This window comes from Bombus terrestris, chromosome 7 (genome assembly GCF_910591885.1).
Source record: "Bombus terrestris chromosome 7, iyBomTerr1.2, whole genome shotgun sequence".
Lineage (NCBI taxonomy): Eukaryota > Metazoa > Arthropoda > Insecta > Hymenoptera > Apidae > Bombus > Bombus terrestris.
In genome coordinates this window covers 8,773,268-8,795,368 of record NC_063275.1, presented here as the reverse complement: position 1 = coordinate 8,795,368, position 22,101 = coordinate 8,773,268, and the positions used below count along the sequence as shown (strand labels likewise).

The window sequence follows — 22,101 nt, the reverse complement described above, 5'->3', positions numbered from 1 at the left end:
AATAAATATTACTACATATATATTATTACCGGAAACTCGAGATTTATATTTTTGTTTTACAAATTATTTACGTAAATATATTAAAGATGTATATTCACCAGAGTACTCCAAAAATGAATATTGAGAAAATTTACCCTTAACGCTATTAATTACTTAATTAAAATTCTTTTTTGTATTTTCACGTTTTAGTTTAGTCCAATTATAGATTATATCTTTTGTTTTTATGTTTATTTATTGAATAAAATCAAGGAAATTGCAAAATCACAAGAATTTTATGAAAATATTGTAAATGGATTTCAGAAATTAATAATGCCATCATCTATTAATTTTATTTTTAGCATGTTTACTGCAGCCCCACCGAAATAAAATTCACGAACAATGTTAAAGGAAAGGAAATTGTTCTTCAATGGCTCAATATCTTTGATATTGTAGTACGGGTCATTCCACATATACATACATACGTATATGAAATTCTCATTACATTTTTTTATTATTATTAATAAATTTACTAAAATCGCTGAAATTATATTTTTTCATCATAAAAAGTTGGACTAAACATTATGAAAGGTATTGTTGAAGATAGCAACGTGAGTTCGTGCTCGTCCTCCACGTACGGATGCGCTAGTTACAAAAGGAACTAGAAGATTGCTCTAGAGGCAATCAATAGAATCGATCGATAGTTCCAGATACTTCTTTTGTTTCCTTTGTTTTCTTTTCCCCTAGTATGTAAGCGCGTGCAAAAAGGTTCTTTTCGGCTCAGTGCGGTGCGATAGATTTATCCGTGAAACATAGTAATAGCTAATGTGATCCTACCTCTGAACATAAAAATAACAACAGGTATTAATATCAACAAAGTATCTTTTATTTTTAATTAAAATTTTATTTGTATAACAGATATTTGTATAAACTATACCTTGACAAGTGTCTTGTTAATAATTGATTTTTACGGAATAAACAAATGGGTCTTTATATTAAAACTAAATAATATTTATTGTAACTAAGATTTAATTTAAGTACTACGACTACGACAGTTAAATTGAAGAACTCTTCTGATTACAGTCATTTGTTGAGATATCTCCTTTTTCCAATTATCGCATTTGCATAATCTGTAGATTATCGAATAAATAAGGTCTGTAGACCTTACTATATATGCTTCTAAATTACCCACATTGTACTACAATAATTCCATCTTCCGATTTAATATATTCCAAATTACAAAAAAACATTTTTAAACAAATTTTAACTTCTTAATATTTCCAACTAAACATGTATTTCTTTAAGTCTATCTTTTGTATTTCCAATAAATACAAGAAATTCAATGAATATTTCGTATAAAATAAAAATAGGAAAGATATTATCTACAGAATTCTCATTTGAACCTTGTTAAGCACAGATATTCTTCGCGTTTCATTATACAGGGTCTCTTCTCTTTATACATTGCTTATGTTTTGTATTTTTATATTTATATTTTTATGTCTCTATACGTTTATATTTATAAACACAAGAGATTCTGACTTTTCTAATACCATAGCTACGAGTACTAAATAACTCAATAAAATAAGTCAAAATAACTATGAAGCCATTGAACACTTATTTCGTCGTTATTCGTTAACAGTTGCCTGTAACGGTTATGGTTTCAGGTGTTTGCATTGGTACGCACTTCATAAAGATTCTTTTAATATAACGTTTATTGTCCAAGAAAATACAAATTACGTATGTTACATTCTCAATAAACAAAGAATTTCAGTTGAGAAGTGGCCCTGGCAAACGTGTCGTAACGCGATGGCACGATGTAGTCACAATATTTGCTGTAGGATTTGTACATCTTTTACATTACAGTAATTAAGCTACTCATACGCGGTACTTCTAAACAGTATTGCCTTTTTTTCTTCATTTGTCCTGAAAATGTGCTGATAACATTGAACGTAATTGGTAGATTATTTTTTATTCTTGTGAGGTTGAAAAAAGTGAGGGTTTGAAAAAAGAGTGGTAGAGGGGAGAGGGCAGGGAAGGGGGAGAGAGTGGGGAAGAGGCAAAGTGGAGGGGGAAGAAACAGAGGGAAGGAGGAAGAAACAGGAGGGACACTTCATGCGTGTGATGATCGCTGGGAAAAACTCACGAAATTCCCCTACAGGCTCTCACAGATCGTTCCCTACCTCTGAGAGTTGGCAACGTGGAGTAGTTACCTGTTGAAGAAAATTTACTAAACTTATTAAATTGATCATCACCCTTTACTTCGTGGCAAATACTCTTTGTCAGTCCATTTATTTTACTGCCAAATACTTTGTCAACTTATTATTCTAATGGCAAATAATCTTTGCTGTTACATTCTTTTGAGTCCAGAGTCTTGAAGAAAGCTGCTTTTGTAATTATGTTAAAAAGTGTCATGATTCAAACCATTAAAAGCTTATTATCGTTCTTGTATAAATAAAAGTGTGTAAAATTACAAAAAATGATTGAAAAGTAAATTTTTAATACACAGAAAATGAATGCATAAATATTTTTTTCATTATTGATATAATTTAACACCAAATTAATGTAATTTTTTTCTCATATTTTCTATTCAATAAATGTGTTTAAAAATACTTATATTTGTTTTTATTGCTTTAAACATACTTAAATGTACGTTCAAGGAGATGCTGTGTTATAATGCAAGGAAAGGCATTCAGAGGAGGGTTCCCAAACTTATCTTTTTAAAACTTTATCATTTTTTATTGGAATATTAAATCTGAAGTTTGTGCAGTATCGATTTTATAGGCTTTTCATAAATATCGCGATTTTATAAACGGAATAGAGTTTCAACTTTGGATATTTCAGAACACAATTGTGACAGATATTCAGATTAATTACGGTACTCACGGTTTGCATTGTTTGCGCGTTAAGACTGGGCTAACCACCATAACTGACCATTCAACTGTTCAATTCTCAACTGTCTTTTACCCTGAGTGTATTTATGATGTTGGCAGAGATACTGGCTGATTGGAATGCCTACCTGCATTCATTTGCCACAATTCAATGGCTACATCAAGAAACAAATTGCAGTACTGAGTGATTTATTTTTATAAAAAATAACTATACAATAACTTACAAAAAATCTTACTTAATACATATGTACAATTTGCACCAATATATATCGCTGTTGCAACGCAGTAATGACGTAATTGCAAATTTATAAATTTTAAGGTAAGTACGTTACTAGTCTCAGATATATCAGGACCTAATCTCTTCAGTATGAAAGTTTCATAATTTTCTGAATATTCCGGACCACTGATGGTAGTAAGGCTATGAGTGCAGTAGCAACAATTTATCCCGCAACAGTTTTATCGATCTCGCTCGCATCAATCAAAAGTTCAATTTCTCCTTAATAACGAAATAGTCGTTATTAAATGCGCGCACGTCCATATAAACGAATGGTCCTTTCCGTAAGTGACGTTGAGTGTTACAGAGATATTTGTTATTGCTGTCGCACTCTGTAGTAATATTGACGTAAGTGTTAGTTGCATCGTAGACATTTATTCTGACCAAAATAATATATTTATTTAAAAGTAATTATAGGATGCAAACAATATTGTTTATCAACATAATAAAATATTTCCTTCGTTGTTTAATTGTAAGCTTTCATAAATAAAATTAGCGTTTCCCGTCTCCTGAAAAATCACTGTTTTGCAATTGCATCACTGTCAAACTTGAACGACGATATATAAAATGTTCTCATTATTTGAGTAATTGTTTCTTAACTAGTACATAACGTTTTCAGTAGTGTGCATTCAATTATTGAATTTCATACCGTTTCTTTTCATATAGTTTATAGGATATAATATGCTTATTTGTGCGTAAAGTTTAATGCGAATATAAGTTAAAAATTTATTTGATCTCTGACTCCATAGTTGTAATTCATTCAACGTGTGAAATGTCCAGAAGTTTCGTTTGTTATATTATATACAACTTGGCATAATTCAGGTGATTAACTTAACTTCAGTGTAAACTGGTTTTGAAATACCTATATTGGTAATGAATTTATGTACAATTATTGGATTTCATTAACCAGTCATGATAACAAAATAGATTTATAAATTGTTTTGCGTATTTACAGACTGAAAGACTTAAAAAACTATATAATCAGGTCAATTATAATTACAAACCTAATTATAATATTGAACATTCATACAAATCAGTCATGTTTGACGAAATAACGCAGGTATCAATTTTTTGAAAATCAAATTTTAGTATTCTGTACTTGATTCAATAAAATCTTTCGAACTGAATAATATTTATTAGCTATACTTTAAAGCTGTACACGATTTTTATTATTTGAGAATAATTAACGAATGTCAATGGTACCCACTGCACTTAATATACTATTATGAGTACATCATTTACAATTTCTCCCCGCTGAGATTGAGCACGTTATAATACGAATGATCCGGGAACCTGTCTAATTCGATGTAATCGGTTTCGTCGAGCAAAAGGCCTTCTGCTAAACCGACGAGTTCCCCAAAAGATGGCCTACATGCTGGATCTTTGTCCCAGCAATAATACATAATGTTATAAAGCTCTCTCTTGCAGTGTTCTGGCCTGTCTAGTCTGTAGCCCTCTTTGATTCTCCTCATTACCTACAAGAAAAGATTATATATCAGTATATCTTAATTGAATACCTATCCTAATCAAATAGTTAGTAGAAGTATTGTATACAAATATTTGAAAAGTTCTTATAGAAAACACTGCAAATGCCAAAAAACAAGTTTTTCAGGAGAAAGAAAGTCCTTAAGCATTAATGTAATCCAAATTCATAAAATAGAAATTCATTCATTCGGATAGATGCTATTTATTTATATAGATGCTATAGACAAAAGCCAAGAAACAATTAATTTATTGACAGTTATATTTTTCTCTATAGAGACGACACTGTGACGCCATCTTTCAGCATTGCTAGTAACTATTTAGAACAGGAGATTGTAGTTAAATTCCATACTACAGTATTTTCATTAGTATTTTTACAATTAGTACATTTTCCAATAAAAGTTTTTCAATTTTAATACTTTCTTACTACAGTACAGTGTTTTCTACAAGCACTCTTCGTTTAAGCACAATAGAAGCTCTATTATCAAAATATCGACTATCAGGATATCGATTAATGAAAAACTAAAATTATTAAATTCTTATATAAATTTTATATTTTTCTTTCAGAAATTGTTATATTTTTATTATAATTTTGTTTTATATTTATGTCTTTGTTTCTTCTTATTATATAAAATTAGTATCATATTTCTATGTGAAAACAAAGTTATTCTATCATATGAAAAATTCAATTATTCCAATAACGTGTTATGATTATATCGAAATATTGTCATATGGTAATTAAATACACTTTGATGATTATCTGATAAAAGTAAGATAGAATGAAAATAAGACTTTTCCTAAAGTGAATACTGTATGGAATGTTTAGTACGTAAAATATTTTTAATGCTAATATTATAATTAACTTTATATTTACTTTAGAGGTGAAGTACTTCCTAAACTAATATAAAGGGATTACATAATTCTAAAATTAATATTTTGGATATTTTTTCATTGAAAATGGTTTAATCAAAATTGTCTTGATTGACTTAAGACAAACAATTGTTGACCTTTTTCTCTTCAGTATAATACAATATTATATGTATTCATAGTGTACAGGATGAGTTATAAACGCATGTCCATACTTCAGAAGGTGAACCTACACACTGATGAAGTAATGAACATATGTCGTGTCACACGCTTAGAAGCAGTAATAAGGTAGACAGAACATCCTGCGTGACATTGCCATCGAAACAATAATCAGATAGTAAGAGAATAACCGCGTCTGATATACACCCGACGATAAGCCCTCCAGAAGGATCAAACTTTAGTAGAAGAACCCTCCCAAATCAACACTCAACACCCTTTTTATTATAACATTCAATATATTCAATATATTCAATAAATTTTACTACCATATTTAAAGTTCAAATTTTTCACCTTAGTGAAATGTTTAATCTACGACTCGAGAAGATCACCGGTGATCTGTTAATTTCGTGATTTCTGTGTCTCCTACGTGACAGTCGCATATACCTTAGCTCTCGAATTATAGGCAGCTATTACAGAAAATGTTCGTGGAGTACGTCTCGTGCCACAACATATGCCACTATACATCTTAACATTAAGAATTCCATATTCCATACTCGCTCGAAAATACCAAGAATTCTTCAAACAGTCTTAAATCCATTTTGTATCCGTCTTCGCAGATCATTGTTCACCTGCGTTGAATACACAATAGATTGGAAATGGCTTCAGAAACAAAAGCTTAATGAATTTAGGTCATGACGGCCATCCACCTCAGCCTATCCATCACTTCGCGAAGAAGCTGAATATTCTGAAGCCACGGCAAAAGCGAAACAAGAGGAAAACTCACAAACATTTTCTTTAATTATTTATACCTAACTTGAAAAATATGGTGCGTAAGGCATGTGTTCATATGACGTTTTCTGCTTATTCTGGTGCGTACATTCACCCCTTAAAGTATGGGCATGCATTTAACTCATCCTTTCTATATTCTATATTCTATATTCTACAATTAAATATATATAAAAATACATGTATTGTACATTTTTTTTCACACGATTGAAACAATTGATATTTTTTCTAAACTTTTACTAGAAAATGTAGACCCATTTTGGCATCGTTCTCGCAAGACAGAATTTAGACCTTTTTCGCACAATAAATTTATAATTTATACTAGTTCCATTCAACCTATTGATAGTATATTTTATTGTAATAATTTACATGTGTCTTAATCCTCATTGAAATGAAGTATCAAATATTTATGCGATTGTTTACAACAAAAGTAAATCCACTCCTTCAATGTAATCGCACCAAGCGGAGCTACATAACGAATTAATTGAAAAATATTTGATCTTATTGTTTGGTAATCTTTAGTTGAAAGAAAATCTTTCGAATTTGAATAAATTCTGAAATAGCGTACCTCTGCGGCGGCTAAGCCGGGATAAGGCGTAGAACCCAGCGTTACAATTTCCCATATTAATACTCCGAAACTCCATATATCCGATTTCACAGAAAAGATGTTATCGTAGAGACTCTCCGGAGCCATCCATCTGATGGGCAGCCGACCTTCGGACTTCCTTTCGTACATTTGATTAGCAGCCACATCTCTGGCAAATCCGAAGTCTGCCACTTTGCATGCACGATTCTCGTCTATCAATATATTTCTCGCAGCTAGATCTCTATGTATAATTCCTTTGGAAGCCAAATATTCCATACCTTTGGCTATCTATAATATGTAAATAGTACTTGAATGTAACATTTATTAATGTTTGCTTCTGAAATGTAGTTATTGTAATTATACAAATGACCTGAGAGATCATATATTCAGTTGGTTTTATTTTTTATTAAGCTATTAAGTATATATAAAACCGCTGAAAAATAATTACTTTTAATAATGGATTCAGCTAACCAATTATGTTTTGTTTTATTCTTGCACTATTAAATATAATAATATTTTCTTGCATAGAAATTATGATAGAAATAATGTTTTTCTCTTACTATTAGATGTATTAGAAATTGAAAAAATATATTAATGTTTTACTTGTATTAATCATACTGCAACTAAAGTGAACAAACTGAGTTACAGCATGGAATAATACAAATAGAAAATAACATGTAAATTTTTAAATATAATAATTATAATAATTAAATTTAATACTCAGAGTGCATATTCTTTACCGGAAAAGTTAGTTACACTACGGATTCGCTTCAAGGTTCGAGATTTGGGAAAATTTGCGCATAAAATGGTATTCGTATAACACGGTTTGAGAATTGAGGAAATCCCTGTACAGAACGGCACGCAATGAAAATTTTTAAGTGCAAGCGCATCTTAAATTTGCGTACGGGATTTTCTAATATTGAAATTTCAGATTTGTTTTTAGTTCATGAAATATTAACGTTTTGCATCTCAGAGTTTCTTTGCTGTAGAGTAACAGCAACTAAAGGCTTCTCTAATAAAAAATCGATAAAATTATTTAAAACTGATATAAGTAGAAACCATACATAAATTAACAAAAATTAAATTAACATTAAACAAAAATGTTTAACAGTGATGAAGAAGAAACTGTTGCCTATGTAACATTTACATGTAATACTTTTAATTAATCATTGATAGTTTTAATAAGCATATTTCTTTTAGTTGCAAAAAGAAAGTAGTATATTTTTGTTAATTTTTGGAACACCTAACTTTATTTTTTGTATTAATTTCTTCTTTCGTATAATACGGATTCGCAAAACACGGGAGTTTTGAAAAATTAACTGTCCTATTATACGGAGAATCGCATTTTTAATAATGAGTTACGTATATGTAAATTTTAACCAATTAGTATGTATTACGTAGTAAGCTTTGTATGATAAAGATATATAAAATTTAATTTATGTATTTTAATAAACGTAGATGTTATAATTATTATTCATTTAAATAATATTTTTATTTTTTAAATGTATGGTCACTTACTGGCTCATTCTTCACTACGTAACCAACTCTACAGTTGGTTCCTTTTCTAGTTTCTGATTTTCCATTCTACATTTCATAACATTTAGAACGATTTAAAAAGCTAAAAAATAATATGTAGTATAAGGATGTTTATGGAAAAATCTTTTTACGTACATATAAATAGTACTAAATAATATAAATTATTAAATTACCAATAATATATTATGTATATTTATTGTCACTCTTTTAACTTCCAAATCATTTTATCTTCAGTTTTTAAATACTGTACCTATATAATTAAATCAACATATTAGCTAACCAAAATTCAAAAATGGAAAGAAATTAATAAGCATATTACGCATATAACGCCATTAATGATATTTTATTTTTATAGTTAGCATTTAAAATGATTATGTTCCTCTTATGTAGAAAAATCAAGTTTTACTATATCTTTATCAAATTTTTTATACAAAATAATTCATTAAATTGGTATTTGAAGACGCATGTTATTAAAAAGTTGTCGTTTGAAGAAAAGATTATTATACAGGGTGTTCACGATATTCAGGACTGGTGCCCTTTTTTCAAATAGTAAATATTTACTAAAGGTGAAATGTGAAGGAGTCCTAATGTTTTCTATAGCAAATATGATATTGTAATATCGCAAGGAAAAAGCCTGATCGATCAAAACAATGTCGTCTGTCCTTCGGTTATTAGTTTATATAGAAAAAGCCTATGTGATCAAAGTCACCTAGTGGAGCGTCACCTCTTGTCACCTCTTGTGGAGCGTTAACAGGACGGGATTAGAGAGAGGAAAAAATAACGCCAATGGAGGAGGACGATTTGAATTTAAAAAAGTTGTTGTTGATCGAGAAGCGTTGGACGGTTGATCGAGAAGTGAGAGTTAATCGAGGAGTCGAAGAGTAGAGTTGTTAGCGTTGTTGAGAGTAGAGTTGTAGCGTTGTCGAGTTGCATGAGTTGCTAGCGTTGTTGAGAGATTGAGTCGTTAGCGTTGTCCAGTTGAGAGTGGTCGAATTAGAGTAAGATTGTTACATTTAGTTGCAAATTAAACAATCATCCTTTTCTGTCTAATTGATATCTGTATAACTAATTTATTGTAAATAAATTACAAATTATAAATAGTATCAGAAAAAATTTATACCTAAATTTCTACGACACTACAATATCATAGGCGAACTTTTTATTCTTAATATTTTTTGAGAAACGAAAATGACCTTCAGTGTTTTAAATGGAATACTATCTACTTTTTTATATTTTATGAAAGAAACTGTCAAGATAAATTCAACCGTATGGTATTAAGATCAGACAAATTTAAAAGTGGTAGAATTAAATCGAACATTTCTTAATGTTATATTTATTAATATGCTGTACTGTTTGTTTACGGGAGAAATCATTTGTCTGCAATATCGTTTCCCTGTTCAGAAACTTTCATTTCTATTTCACCCATATCGTTTATAAACGGTTTGGCAGTTTCTCCCTGAGTAGAACTTATTTATGTAATTAATAATTATATAAGGAATTTTATGTGTTAAAAAATGATTCGAGAAACGTACTCGATTCGTTACCAGTAACAGTCCTCCCGTAATCCAAATAACGCATTTGTAATACATATTTTCAACTCTAGTTCTTACAGAAGGAAGATCTAGACCATTTAAACCGCTTGAGACCATAAAATATTCTCTTCCGTCTTTTCTATTAAAAGTTTCTTCATCATCACCTCCATTTCTTGTATCAGTATTGTCGTCAGAATATTTACTTTGTATATCTACGTCATTGAAAGCATCATCGTATTCATTTTTAATCCATATTTGAGTATCGCTTACATTCGTTAAAATTAAAATAGTTTCAGTTAAACCTTCCGATATTTCGAATATCACTTAGTTGTCAGATGATACAAACAATTGATATGATTCAATCAAATATATCCCAAACGCGACAATAATCCAATTAATGCTCGAAATACAAAACAGTACTATTATTTTATCTCCTAAACGTATATTTTATATTGACAGAAAAGCATGAATTATAGAATTTCCTAACAGCTAGAGAAACAACAATTGCAAGTCATCAATGACGCAACACGGATGTGATTTAATAAAATGTGATTTAATAAAATATTATACCTGGTAAACAAATCCAGTTAAGTCCCTGGACGTCAATCCGGGTCCACCGTGATTTCTTTCTTCTCTGGATGCTCTTAGAAAGCTCTGTAGCTTTCCACCGCTTACGTATTCTAAAATCACGAACATCGGTTCGCGCTCTGTACAGCAACCTAACAATCTGACTACGTTGGGATGGGGATCCAAATTTTTCATGACTCGTAACTCTTGTGCAAGATCTAGCCGCTCTCTTTCAGTGGCATTTTCTTTTAATGTCTTCACCGCCACGATAGTCGCTCCTGATTTCCCATCAATATCTAAGGCCTCGCATTTCCAAACTTGACCAAAGCAACCCTCGCCAAGAATATTAAAGACCTGTTAAACAGGATTTGAAAAATAAGGAATTTAGTTATTCCTTAATTCTTAGACTGCAGATATTTATGCATTTATTGCATTTTAAGTCATTAATAAAACCTATAAAAGATTTATTAGTTTCGAAATTGTTACAGTGATTAGGCATTAATTATTATTATAGACTCCATTTCTTTTGCTGTTTCATAACAAAAAGTGGATTTGTTGCAGTCTGTTAATCGCGTAGTTTATATTTTATATGCATGTAATTATTAGAAAATGTATTAAGATCAAAATGTGTGAAAATAACTTTATATATCAGGAATATCAAAATATAAAATACAATATATGTATTTGGGTTCTGGGGCATCTTATGAAAAAATTAAATTTGAATGATTTTATTGTATATCTTAAGTTGTAATTTGTGGGAAAATGTAAATTTGTAATCAAATAATTACCATATTTGTTTCGAAACAAATTGTTTCTAAATTGTTACAATTACCAACCTTTAATCGGTGCCGTGGAAATTCCCATTTGTCTTCTTGTTTATTCTGTGCACTTTGATTTTCTTTTTCCCAGGGTTCATATCGATTGTTATGCGCTTTTGGCCCTCGCCACCTTTTCAACACAAGCGATGGATCGTCTGATATATTTGAGACACTGACAGAAACTTGTTCTTTCTATACAAACAAATATAAGAAAATTATTGTTTCGGAAAGTTCCAAAAAAATTGTATTCAATTACTTCGCTTTTTTTTACAATAAATTCATCATGCATACTAAAATTTCTAAGTGTTAATGAATAAATTATTTTTTAATTATTGAAAAAAGAATTGTTAAAAGATTTATATTAAAGATAATTATATTAAATTAGAAAAGTATTTGAAAAATGTATAAAATGTTATATTAAAGATTTATATCATGAAAAGTGTTTTCAATGTTTAATTATGTCATTATTTCATGTACAATCCTTTTTATAGTATTAAGATAGACTTCCATATAACTATATGCTGCAATGAATAATAATATTTTACAATATCGATAGTGTAAAATATTATTACAATAATAATACAAAACTAAGAATTGTTATAAAATTTATTTATTATATATACTACAATTGTTTGTTAAAACGTATAATAAAAGTTATTTGAAAAAAGCATAAAAAATACTGCAGTAAAAATACAACAAAAGGATATTTGAAATAAATATAACAATTTCAACTAAAAATCGTTAAATCTTTTTCACACTATTGAACGAAGCAATGCATTTATCAACTTCATTATAGATTAACTCGATTTTTGGAATTTTTATTAATGTTCAGAAGAAGATCATGAAACTCATACGATTGACAAATTTTAAGGTTTTTAAGAATCTAATGTATGATTCCTTGTTTCAATTTTATGTGAAACATTTTCTTAAAACATTAAAAAATTATGTTAAAAAATATCTGTTAAAATGAGAGCAACATTCAAGAGCTACGTAAAAATTCGAGAATTGCAATAAGATAAAATTTTATATTTTACTATACATCGTGAGCCTGAATTTGTGATACAAGTGAAATTTAACCCCTTAACCTACGATTTACGTTCGAGAATTTTGGGCTGAAAACGATCATCTACTACGGGCTATGCCCGTAATGTTTACGTTTGACACGATCATCTACTACGGGTTATGCGCGCAATATTTACGTTTGGCCCGATCATCGTACTACGGGCATAGCCCGTAGATGTAGGTTAAGGAGTTAAGGAGATTCTATGGCTCGATATAAACTGGAATCAAGAATAACAGAACTACATTAACGCTCCGTTTTGAAGAGAATGAAGCTCGAACATGTTTTGTCAAGAATTATCTAGAATACACGTATGCTTGTATATATATTTTTTTTTTTTTTTCAAAAACGAAGAGTTCAACCTAATTTTGATTTTTGTTTTATTTTTAGCCACAGAATCTTTCTAACTTCGTTCGTACTATGAATTTAGGCTCACGGTGTGTTTCCAACGATTTCATCTACAGAACGTGTTTCCATACCGTGTCTTCTTTGGATTTCCGATTCCTGCAGAATTTGTTTCTGAGGGACCACGCACCCATACCGAGGCCCACGACGAGCACGCACACCGCCGTGACTGGTACCAACGTGATCGCTATATCTTGGGAAGGCGGTGCCTCAGCAGGTGCAATTTTCGAGCTGAGAGGTGGCCCCTCGACCTCGTTCTCCTCCATGGGCTGTTGCGGAACACTGGTGGTGCCAGGACCGGGATCAACCTCGGCCTGCTTCGCGTTTTCAGGCTGTAACTTCGTCGTTTTCGGAATACTGGGTGGCACAGCCACTGGTGACGGCGGTATCCCAAATTTACGGAATAATCCCTGTCCAGGAACTACTCCCGGTAACAATGGCGGGCGTCTTCTGCCAGCAGAACCTATAGGGCTCCTGCCGAGGAAAAATTGCTATAGAGTTGAGCCACGTCGGTCACCGAAACGTTTTCCAGTCGACTCAAAAAAGATATTGTCAACGAACTGGAGCATGAATAATGGAACGAGCTACTGATAGTTCTCTGAAAGGTCATACACCGTTCCTCGTGATTTATCGACGAAACTTTCTAGCAAGTTGGTTGAGACTTGTATTTAGATTCGTCCAAGTCTGTGGCTTCTCCGCTCGATCGACCACGGGACAGTTTAAGGAAAATTGTGGTGTTGGTTTTGAAGCACGATACAGATTGGTAATTTGAGGATTTGCAAAAATGAGAAAGTAGCTCTGATATTTGAAGGTTACAAGTCTTATAAGACTTGTAATAATTATATTGCGTAATGTTGCAGAAGAACTGTATTTAATTAAATCATGAAGTTGTAGATCTTATCAGAAAGATTTTCATAGAACTGAAGAATTTTCATTCGATGATAAGTTAAAATATAGATAATTCTTTATGATATTGATACCAGTTTAGCTTGTAATTAATGAAGTGTATTATTATCGCCTTAATCTTCCAATTGATAAATCTCGATTGTAATCTAGTGAAACAGGATTAGATATGAAAGCCGCAAATGAAGAACAATTTTTAAATTCAATGTGCTGTTAACGAATTTTACGTCAAGTTTATCTTCCTATTTGATTTTGTAATTCTATGTTGCGTTCTTAAACATTTAAAAAGTATTAATAACTTCTAAACTATGTATACGGATTAATATTAATTAAACTAAAGCAACTTTTCAACTTAAATTAATATTATTCGTTTCTTAAAACACGTTGTGGGCAGTTATTTAAAAGTTATTTAAAAGATTGTTCAAAGGACATATCTTCGAATCTATAGGATTATTTTTTTCTTCAATTGTTTCGCTTTAAAATAATTGTTTTTAACCATTTAATAACGTAATAGTCAGAAGATCAATAAAGATGTGCATCTGATCTATATCTAAATTGTACTTATTAGAAGGAAAAGAATTGTGTAGGTTTTATATTAAAAAATGCAAAAGTATATTTCTAAGAATATTAGTTGACTAAATTAAATTTTGACTTGGCCTTTGTTGATCTAGTCAAATTACTGGAAAATGAAGCTGATCCTTATTGCAGCAATTCCTTTAACTGAGGAAATTATAACGCAGGAACTCTGCACGATTTGAGATATTTTAAGATATTATGTTCTACTATAGTTTTTGTTTCTACTTATAATACGTTGTTACAAATTTAAAGAATGATTTCCTTTAATTTACAGCTGTGATTTTAAAAAAGGACAACGAATTTAAATTTATACGATATATATAGGGTGGTTGGTAACTGATGGTACAAGCGGAAAGGGTGTGATTCTAGGCGAAAAAAGAAGTCGAAAATATAGAATAAAAATTTTTCGTTTGACGCTTTGTTTTTGAGAAAATCGATTTTGAATTTTGGCTCGGTACGCGTGCAGTTTATTACGTCTCGTTATTAATCGATTAATCTGTTTTAGGTTTGAAGAATATCTGGATCAATGGCTAAAAATACGACCGAAACTATGAAAATTATAAAAATATTTCCTCTTTAAAGTGAACGCATTTGAAGGTTTATATTACTGCCAGGTATCGCTTTTCTTTAAAAAAATATCGCCCGCAATATCGACATAGATGATCGTTATATGAATTCTTTGTAAAAGAGATACTGAAAATGGCCTAAAAATAAAAATCTTAAAATAGAATAACCATTTGAACTGCTGCAAATATATGGAGATTCAATCTACATTCAAAATTAACGAGAACAAAAATCTCAACGATCATAAACAAGTATTAAAAATATTCTCCTTTCTGAAAGACTCAAAATTCTAAAACAAAATCTAACTCCCTACAACATACTCGTCCCAAGGTATCGTCAATAATAATAAATTTTGTGCGATTAATGCAACTTTAAAGATTATTTTTAAACAAGAAAAAAAAAAAGAAAGGATTCCAAGAATCAAAAATCAAACAGCAAAGTTAGCAAACGATAAAAAGATTCGGTTGTTCTATCACTTCGGCGGATAGAAGTTCTGAGTGAGTGATCGTGAGTGACATCGAAGATCGGAATCGGTTCATCAATCGACGCGCAAATAATTTTGTCCTCGACGAAGAACCTACCTGGTCCAGTCGGGTTCCTTGATACCCGAAGTGTTCTTGATAGTGACGTAGACTTCGGTCTTTGATGTGAGCTGACCGTCGGAGACGGTCACGTAAAGGAACAGGTTCTGCCCTCCCTGGAAAGAAGAAACAAGAAACATCGTTCAATCCCTGAATGTCGACCATACGCAGCTTGTGTTACGTTCTCATCGTCCCGGACGGGGAAAAAAGGTGACCGTGCGTACTTTGCACTCGTCTAACGACGAGATCTTGATCACTTAAATGCACCACCATGACATTGCGTGGTACCATACCATGACTTCTAATTAGGCGATGACTATAAAAAGTACGAAAATAAAGAACACAGTAAAACTCTATTTATCTAAACTTCATTTATAGAAACAAAATTTTAATATCTAGTCACCTGAACTTTTGTCAATTGAATTTACTTATCTGAACGCCAACTTCTATTAATATCATATTAATTATTATTCTATTCTATTCGATTCCACATAAAGAAATAAATCGGAAATGTAGACATTTTTTCATAGAACATTTCGTTTTTTAAAAAATTCTATTTGAAAATTTATCAAGTACGCATGTATCGGATACATGAAATCGTAATTAAACACGTTCAACTTCTAGTTTCGACGAAAAAATTGTATTCTATTTTCACGTGTAAAATAACTTGCTGCTGTTTACTTACGCGGACTCAATCGATTATTAGCCGTGGTAATAAATATTGAATAAATTTCCAAATTTGGATTTGTTTAAAAAATATTATGCGTAGAATCCCTTGCCAATTTTGTCATGATTTTTAGGACACTCTGTATGAACGAAAAATCACTAATAACGAGGAAAATCAACGAGCACCTATTACATAAATTCTAGTTACATTAGGAAAATTTATTAATAAAGAATATAAATTTATAAAATAGGCAAAAATAGTAATATAATAAAAATACAAAAATATGAACATGATAGTCAAGTAAATTATTGATTTGTAAAATTAGTCTCTCTTTTATCTCTCTTCCTCTGCTTAACACCACATAGATCTTAAAAAAGATTAGTGATTTCAAACTTTTTGTTGGAAATTAAATATTGTATTTATTATCATATAATATCTTTTTAATTTTAGTCTGGCATCCGTGTAGTCTGTTTCATAGCTATCTGTAAATATTTCAAAAGTAATTCCCTTCCAGAATGATATATACCGATAGATATTTCTTATTCATTTTTTGAAGTAACGCTGAAGTTAAGTTCTTTATAGCTTTTAGACGGTTTTCAATTTCAAGAAATAAAAAGATGAAATAAAGCGACAGCTGAAATCTGGGGAATAAGATTAGGGCATCACTACAATTTTTTTTGTAGTTAAAAATTTATTAATTTTTAGGAATTAAGCTGTTTAAAATATATATGATTTAAATATAATACAATATACTTTTGGATTTTTCCTAGTTAAATATTCTTATTGATGTAAAATAAATTTTATCCGCGTATACTGGCTATAATACGTATATTACTAACGACTCACGAAACATTAATTTTTCATCATTTGAGACTTTCTTTCGTTTAATTTGAAATTTCCAAAAATTTTGTTTCTGTAACTATCACCAAACACGGAATATATTAATTTTTTATTATCCAAACAGGTATAAAATTTGTTACAGAAACGGTACGTGCCAACATCTTCTGTGTCTACCTTTATATTTAAGCATTAATTAGATTATTTTTATCAATCAAATAGATTAATTAAATATTATTTAAAAAAAATATTAAGATATATTAATACTGTTTCATTCGTTAATATTTTACCGGCGATCAAAGCCGGTTAAGTTAGTTAATGTCAAAAGCAAAAAGCGTTTTACAAACAAAATTACTGTATTTATTGCCTCTTCCTCACTGCACGAGCAATGTTATTCTTTGCCGAATTAAATCGCCAAATTTTTAATGACCACAAGAAAACACTATTTACGAATAATGGTGTAAAATATTATCCAATAATTAAACAATATTTACTTAAGATGAAATGGGCTGTTCATATATAAGAAAGGAGAGTAAAAGAATCTCAAAAAGGTAGTGTGTTTACAAACGCGAAAATGATTAAGATGGATTAAAAGTGACACTCACTTTGCCTTTGAGCGTTTCATTAACGTAGATAATGCCGGTGCTATTGTCGATAAAGAAAGGAAGCGGCTGTTGCGGACTGTCATTTCCGTTGTAGTTGTGTTCAAGAGGTTCCAAGCCATAAGTTAGCTGATCTTGTTCGTTGTCTTCCGCACGGGCTCTAGTCACCACACTTCCTACAGGTTCTGTGTCCAGAAGCACCAAATTTTGATCTATCCACATTACAGGAGGTGTGTTGTCGCTGAACTGACTTTCTACAATGCAAATTAATTGCAAGATGAGTGATGTTCGTTTCTACCTATCGATCAATATCAGAATGGAATCGCATTAACACGTTTGAAACAGATAATATAGCATATTTGTATGTATGTCATACGATATTTCGCCGATGACATGCGATAACACATGTACCTTATGAATATTTTTAGTCAATTCTCAAACACCTGTCAGAAGAACAATGGCTGTAAAGATGAGATAGGTTTATGTTTCAAAGAGACTTTCATATTATATTATTCATTTATATTACTTCAAACAATTTTTTTTATTTAGCTACATGTATAAATACATCTTCATATTATAGTAAAATTTTTATATTGTGTGTGTTTGTTTGTTCTGACTTACAAATATAAATAATGTTTATACCTATTATATACATTTTATATAATTTTCTCATTTTTGGAATAATTAAATTAATAAAATAATAACCTTTTGGGTGTTTACCTTTTAAAAATTTTAACTAAAACGTTATTTTACTCATACTACCTATATATAGTATGTCACATAGTCATCCGATATCAAAATTATTACGAACGCCCACTGACATACCGTGTTATTCATGATGTATTTTTAAATAAAAATTGTCTAAAATGTGTTTTTTTTATTCCTACATTGATTAGTTTCGCCAACTTTTGCTATAGACGCAAAAAAGTTTTCAATCGTTGTAAAGAATTTAAGATGTTAAGGTGGAATCCGTTAAATTAATTAAAGTATTGATTACGTATTTGGTTGATTGAGAAGCTTTGTTGGTTTATTTCTGAAAAAGGAATTAATTGCTTGTAAGGGTACAAATTCTTATTTTTCAATGAAGCTCTTTTTTATGGTTTTATAATAATTATATGAGAAGACCTGAGACATGTAATAGAAGAATGTAAAATAACGGGAGGACCAAAGGACATAGGAAAAACGCTAAATGAGACTGGAGATGGTTTAACAGAACTGAAAGCAATAATAGAGAAAAGAAGGACAAACGACAGGAAGGAAGTACAGCAAGGAGGTTAAAGCCCAAAGTTGCAATAGTTTTTAGTCATTAATTGTTAATTTGCAGTTTCTAGTTTTAGTTTTTAGAGATAGAATAATTAATACGTTGACTGCCACGATACCTATATTCGGGTGTCGCTTATTTGACTACTTGCGAAGGATCTTAGTAGGTATTTGAAAAGATATTCCATAATAATAAAACTGTTGAATTGTTATAAAAGTAATACGAAAATGGTTTATTAAAAAATGATTTAGAATGTAAAACTTTAAAGCATTCTATACATAACTAAGGTTGGTCGGAACAATTTGGACAATAAGTTGTTGTTTTCTTCAAATTCTTTTGTGCCTTTGTTCCGTCCATTCCACGTCTTTTATTTGCATAATATAGTTTGCATGCTCATCTAATGCTTCTTCCGGAATCATTTTTCCGAACGGCGATATTATGTTGACACCAGCGAAGACAAGGATATTTCGTATTTTCAGACAACCCTAATAATTTTGCAACTAATAATTGTCTAAATATTCTAATATTTATATTCCTCCTTGTTGCAATTTTGTAAACCGTCAAAGCATTTACAACAAAAATTCCCAGAAGGAGTCGAATGCCAAGTTTTCGATGGGAGCACCTAGCAGAAAACGCTTGGTACTGCTGCACGCGTGGCCTGACGGAGATTTCTTCGAAAACACGCGTGGCAGTCAATGTGTTAAGGGAGTGCAATAGAATAGAGTAGATAAAAGGGGAGGTAGACATGTAAGAAGAGAAATAGACATAAGAGATGTAAAACCGAAAGTTCGTCCAAAGCCGAAAGGCACGGACTAAACAATAATAAATAATAAATAAATAAATAATAATCATATGAAAGCACTACTAAATGATGCGATATGATACGAAAGCGCTATAGTGAACACAATGATGTACAAATACTTTTTGTAGCCGCTGTATTTTACATATTCTCTATTTTTAGTATATATACAGGGTGATTGGTAACTGGTGGTACAAGCGGAAAGGGGGTGATTCTACGTGAAAAAAGAAGTCAAAAATATAGAATAAAAATTTTTCGTTTAAAGCTCTTTTTTCGAGAAAATCGACTTTGAATTTTCGCTCGGTACGCGTGCACTTTATCACGTCTCGTTGTATTGTTCCAGCACGATCAAATCAGCCTTGGTAATGTATTCCTAATTTTCCGTTACGGCAAAAACAAACTTAAACTGCGATAATATCCATCGAGACAACGATCTACAGTGAGATCCGTTATAACGAGACGTGATAAAGTGCACGCGTACCGAGCGAAAATTCAAAGTCGATTTTCTCGAAAACAACGCCTCAAACGAAAAATTTTTATTCTATATTTTCGACTTCTTTTTTCACGTAGAATCACTCCCTTTCTGCTTGTACCACCAGTTACCAACTACCCTGTATACATATATTAAGATGCAGTATTTTACTTACTAGTAATACATAAAGTGATATGAGTTAGGTTGTTAATCCATTTATATGTTTGATCATTGATTATTGATTGAATGTAGTTATTAAAGTCAAAATAAAATTGCATTAAGGTAGAATTCATTGAATGAAATATTGATTACGTGTTAGATTGGTTGGAATATTTAATGTTTAAATTGTTGATTATTATTATTAATTATATTTAATGTATATGAATTTTATTAATTTATATTGTACAAATTTTTGTAATATGATTGCATGCATATGACGATTGGAAACCGAAAATAGGTTAACTTCAAAGTTAAAAGAGCTAAAAGTAGAAAACAAATGTACACGGTATGTACACGGCGACAAAAATGATTTGTCACCAGCATCGTAACGTTATTCTCCAGATGGGTGAAGATCTACGGAAAAAAGTAACCGCGAAGGATATAGCCGAATAAGCATGATAAAATTGTCTTCAAAGCAATTTGATCTGGGGGCATATCATTCAATAGACCTCTCGAAGAAAACGCTTTCCGGATAGTGTTAAGCTGCTATCCTTACTGCAACGGTAGTTATAGGGCAAAGCACAATTTACAGTTTAAACTCCATTTCTTTTGCTCTACTTAATGAGAAATTATTAAAAAAGTCAGAGATGTTCTACATAGTGGCGTACATGTCTATAAATGTTTCCAAAATTTGTAGTTGAAAAATCGATTTTCTAGAGGTTCGGAAAATCGTATTTGTCTATATTATTGCCTTAGTTTTTGCTGTGACTATGTTAATGCCTTTGTAGTTCTAGTAGCTTTTATGTTTATTCACGATTATTAAATTATTCTCTTCAGATTTCTTAGAGAAGTGCATCAGAGTCAAAAACTCGTAAACCGATTTTTCCTAATTTTCCGTATACAACGGAGTGGCATACTCTCATAGTCGAGATACTTTATATATTAAATAGCCATTATACTATACACAGCGTTTGCTACACTAGTTTATGCACAGTGTATATACATGTACGCAGTTCCAAATACTTTCGAATGTATTAAATGATATAAAACTTTAACCATTTTTCTAATATCGACAAAGACGTTCAATATGTATTTATACATATCAGATATGTGATATGTATCTTTTATTTTCGTAACTCTTATGACGTTTTGGATCCACAATTCATTTTCGATCCAGAGGAATTTTTTGTGTACGTACGTCTTTCCTTCGAACTCGATTAGTTCGTACAGAACGAAATGGCTTTCCACTTGAGCTCTAATTAACTTCAGATTTACTGAACGATAATGAGAGAGAGCCGCGGGTGGCTTGAGAGATCGACCTTGATATGCATTCCTTCCTGGATTTCGAGTCCATATTGTCAAGTAGAGTGTAACCTTTCATTTTGCTGTAAGAGCCTGAAGTCTCGAGATTTTTCGTATTTTTTCAATAGATATAACGATTCTAGTGATTGAAATATTCTCTCGAATCGTCAGCTATAATACTCGTATTTTATGAGAACTTGCCTTTATAAAGGTTTTATGCTGTTATATTGCAGTAGGTACTTTTTTAAAATAAATTGTTAGCAAAAGTTAATTTGCGAATGTTGTTTTCAAAAGCTGCTCACGTTTTACCTTCGTTCTCTCTTTCTTTCTTTTGTTCTTTTTTCTTGATTGGTACCTTTCACTTTGTTTCACGCGTTTACAGAAAATTCAGTGCAACTACATGTACTGATTTAAAATATTTATACATATAAATATTAAACAA

At 30.9% G+C, this 22,101-nt stretch overlaps 1 protein-coding gene across 2 annotated transcripts in view; it reads right to left on the bottom strand.

Annotated features, from left to right (window-relative positions):
- Positions 1-1,670: 1,670 nt before the first annotated feature.
- LOC100645261 (tyrosine kinase receptor Cad96Ca) overlaps positions 1,671-22,101 on the bottom strand; it is a 70,416-nt gene continuing 49,985 nt past the window's right edge. The window contains exons 2-10 of one of the 2 annotated variants that reach the window (XM_048407192.1): positions 17,670-17,920; positions 15,561-15,676; positions 13,011-13,410; positions 11,490-11,663; positions 10,657-11,007; positions 7,001-7,306; positions 3,101-4,613; positions 2,860-3,019; positions 1,671-2,186 (exon numbers count right to left, since the gene is read on the bottom strand). In XM_048407192.1, coding sequence (XP_048263149.1) covers positions 4,377-4,613; positions 7,001-7,306; positions 10,657-11,007; positions 11,490-11,663; positions 13,011-13,410; positions 15,561-15,676; positions 17,670-17,920 — 1,835 coding nt within the window. In that variant the 3' untranslated portion in view covers positions 1,671-2,186; positions 2,860-3,019; positions 3,101-4,376. Of the gene's footprint in view, positions 2,187-2,859; positions 4,614-7,000; positions 7,307-10,656; positions 11,008-11,489; positions 11,664-13,010; positions 13,411-15,560; positions 15,677-17,669; positions 17,921-22,101 lie in introns of both variants that reach the window. The other variant, XM_003400556.4, reaches the window with a different exon arrangement.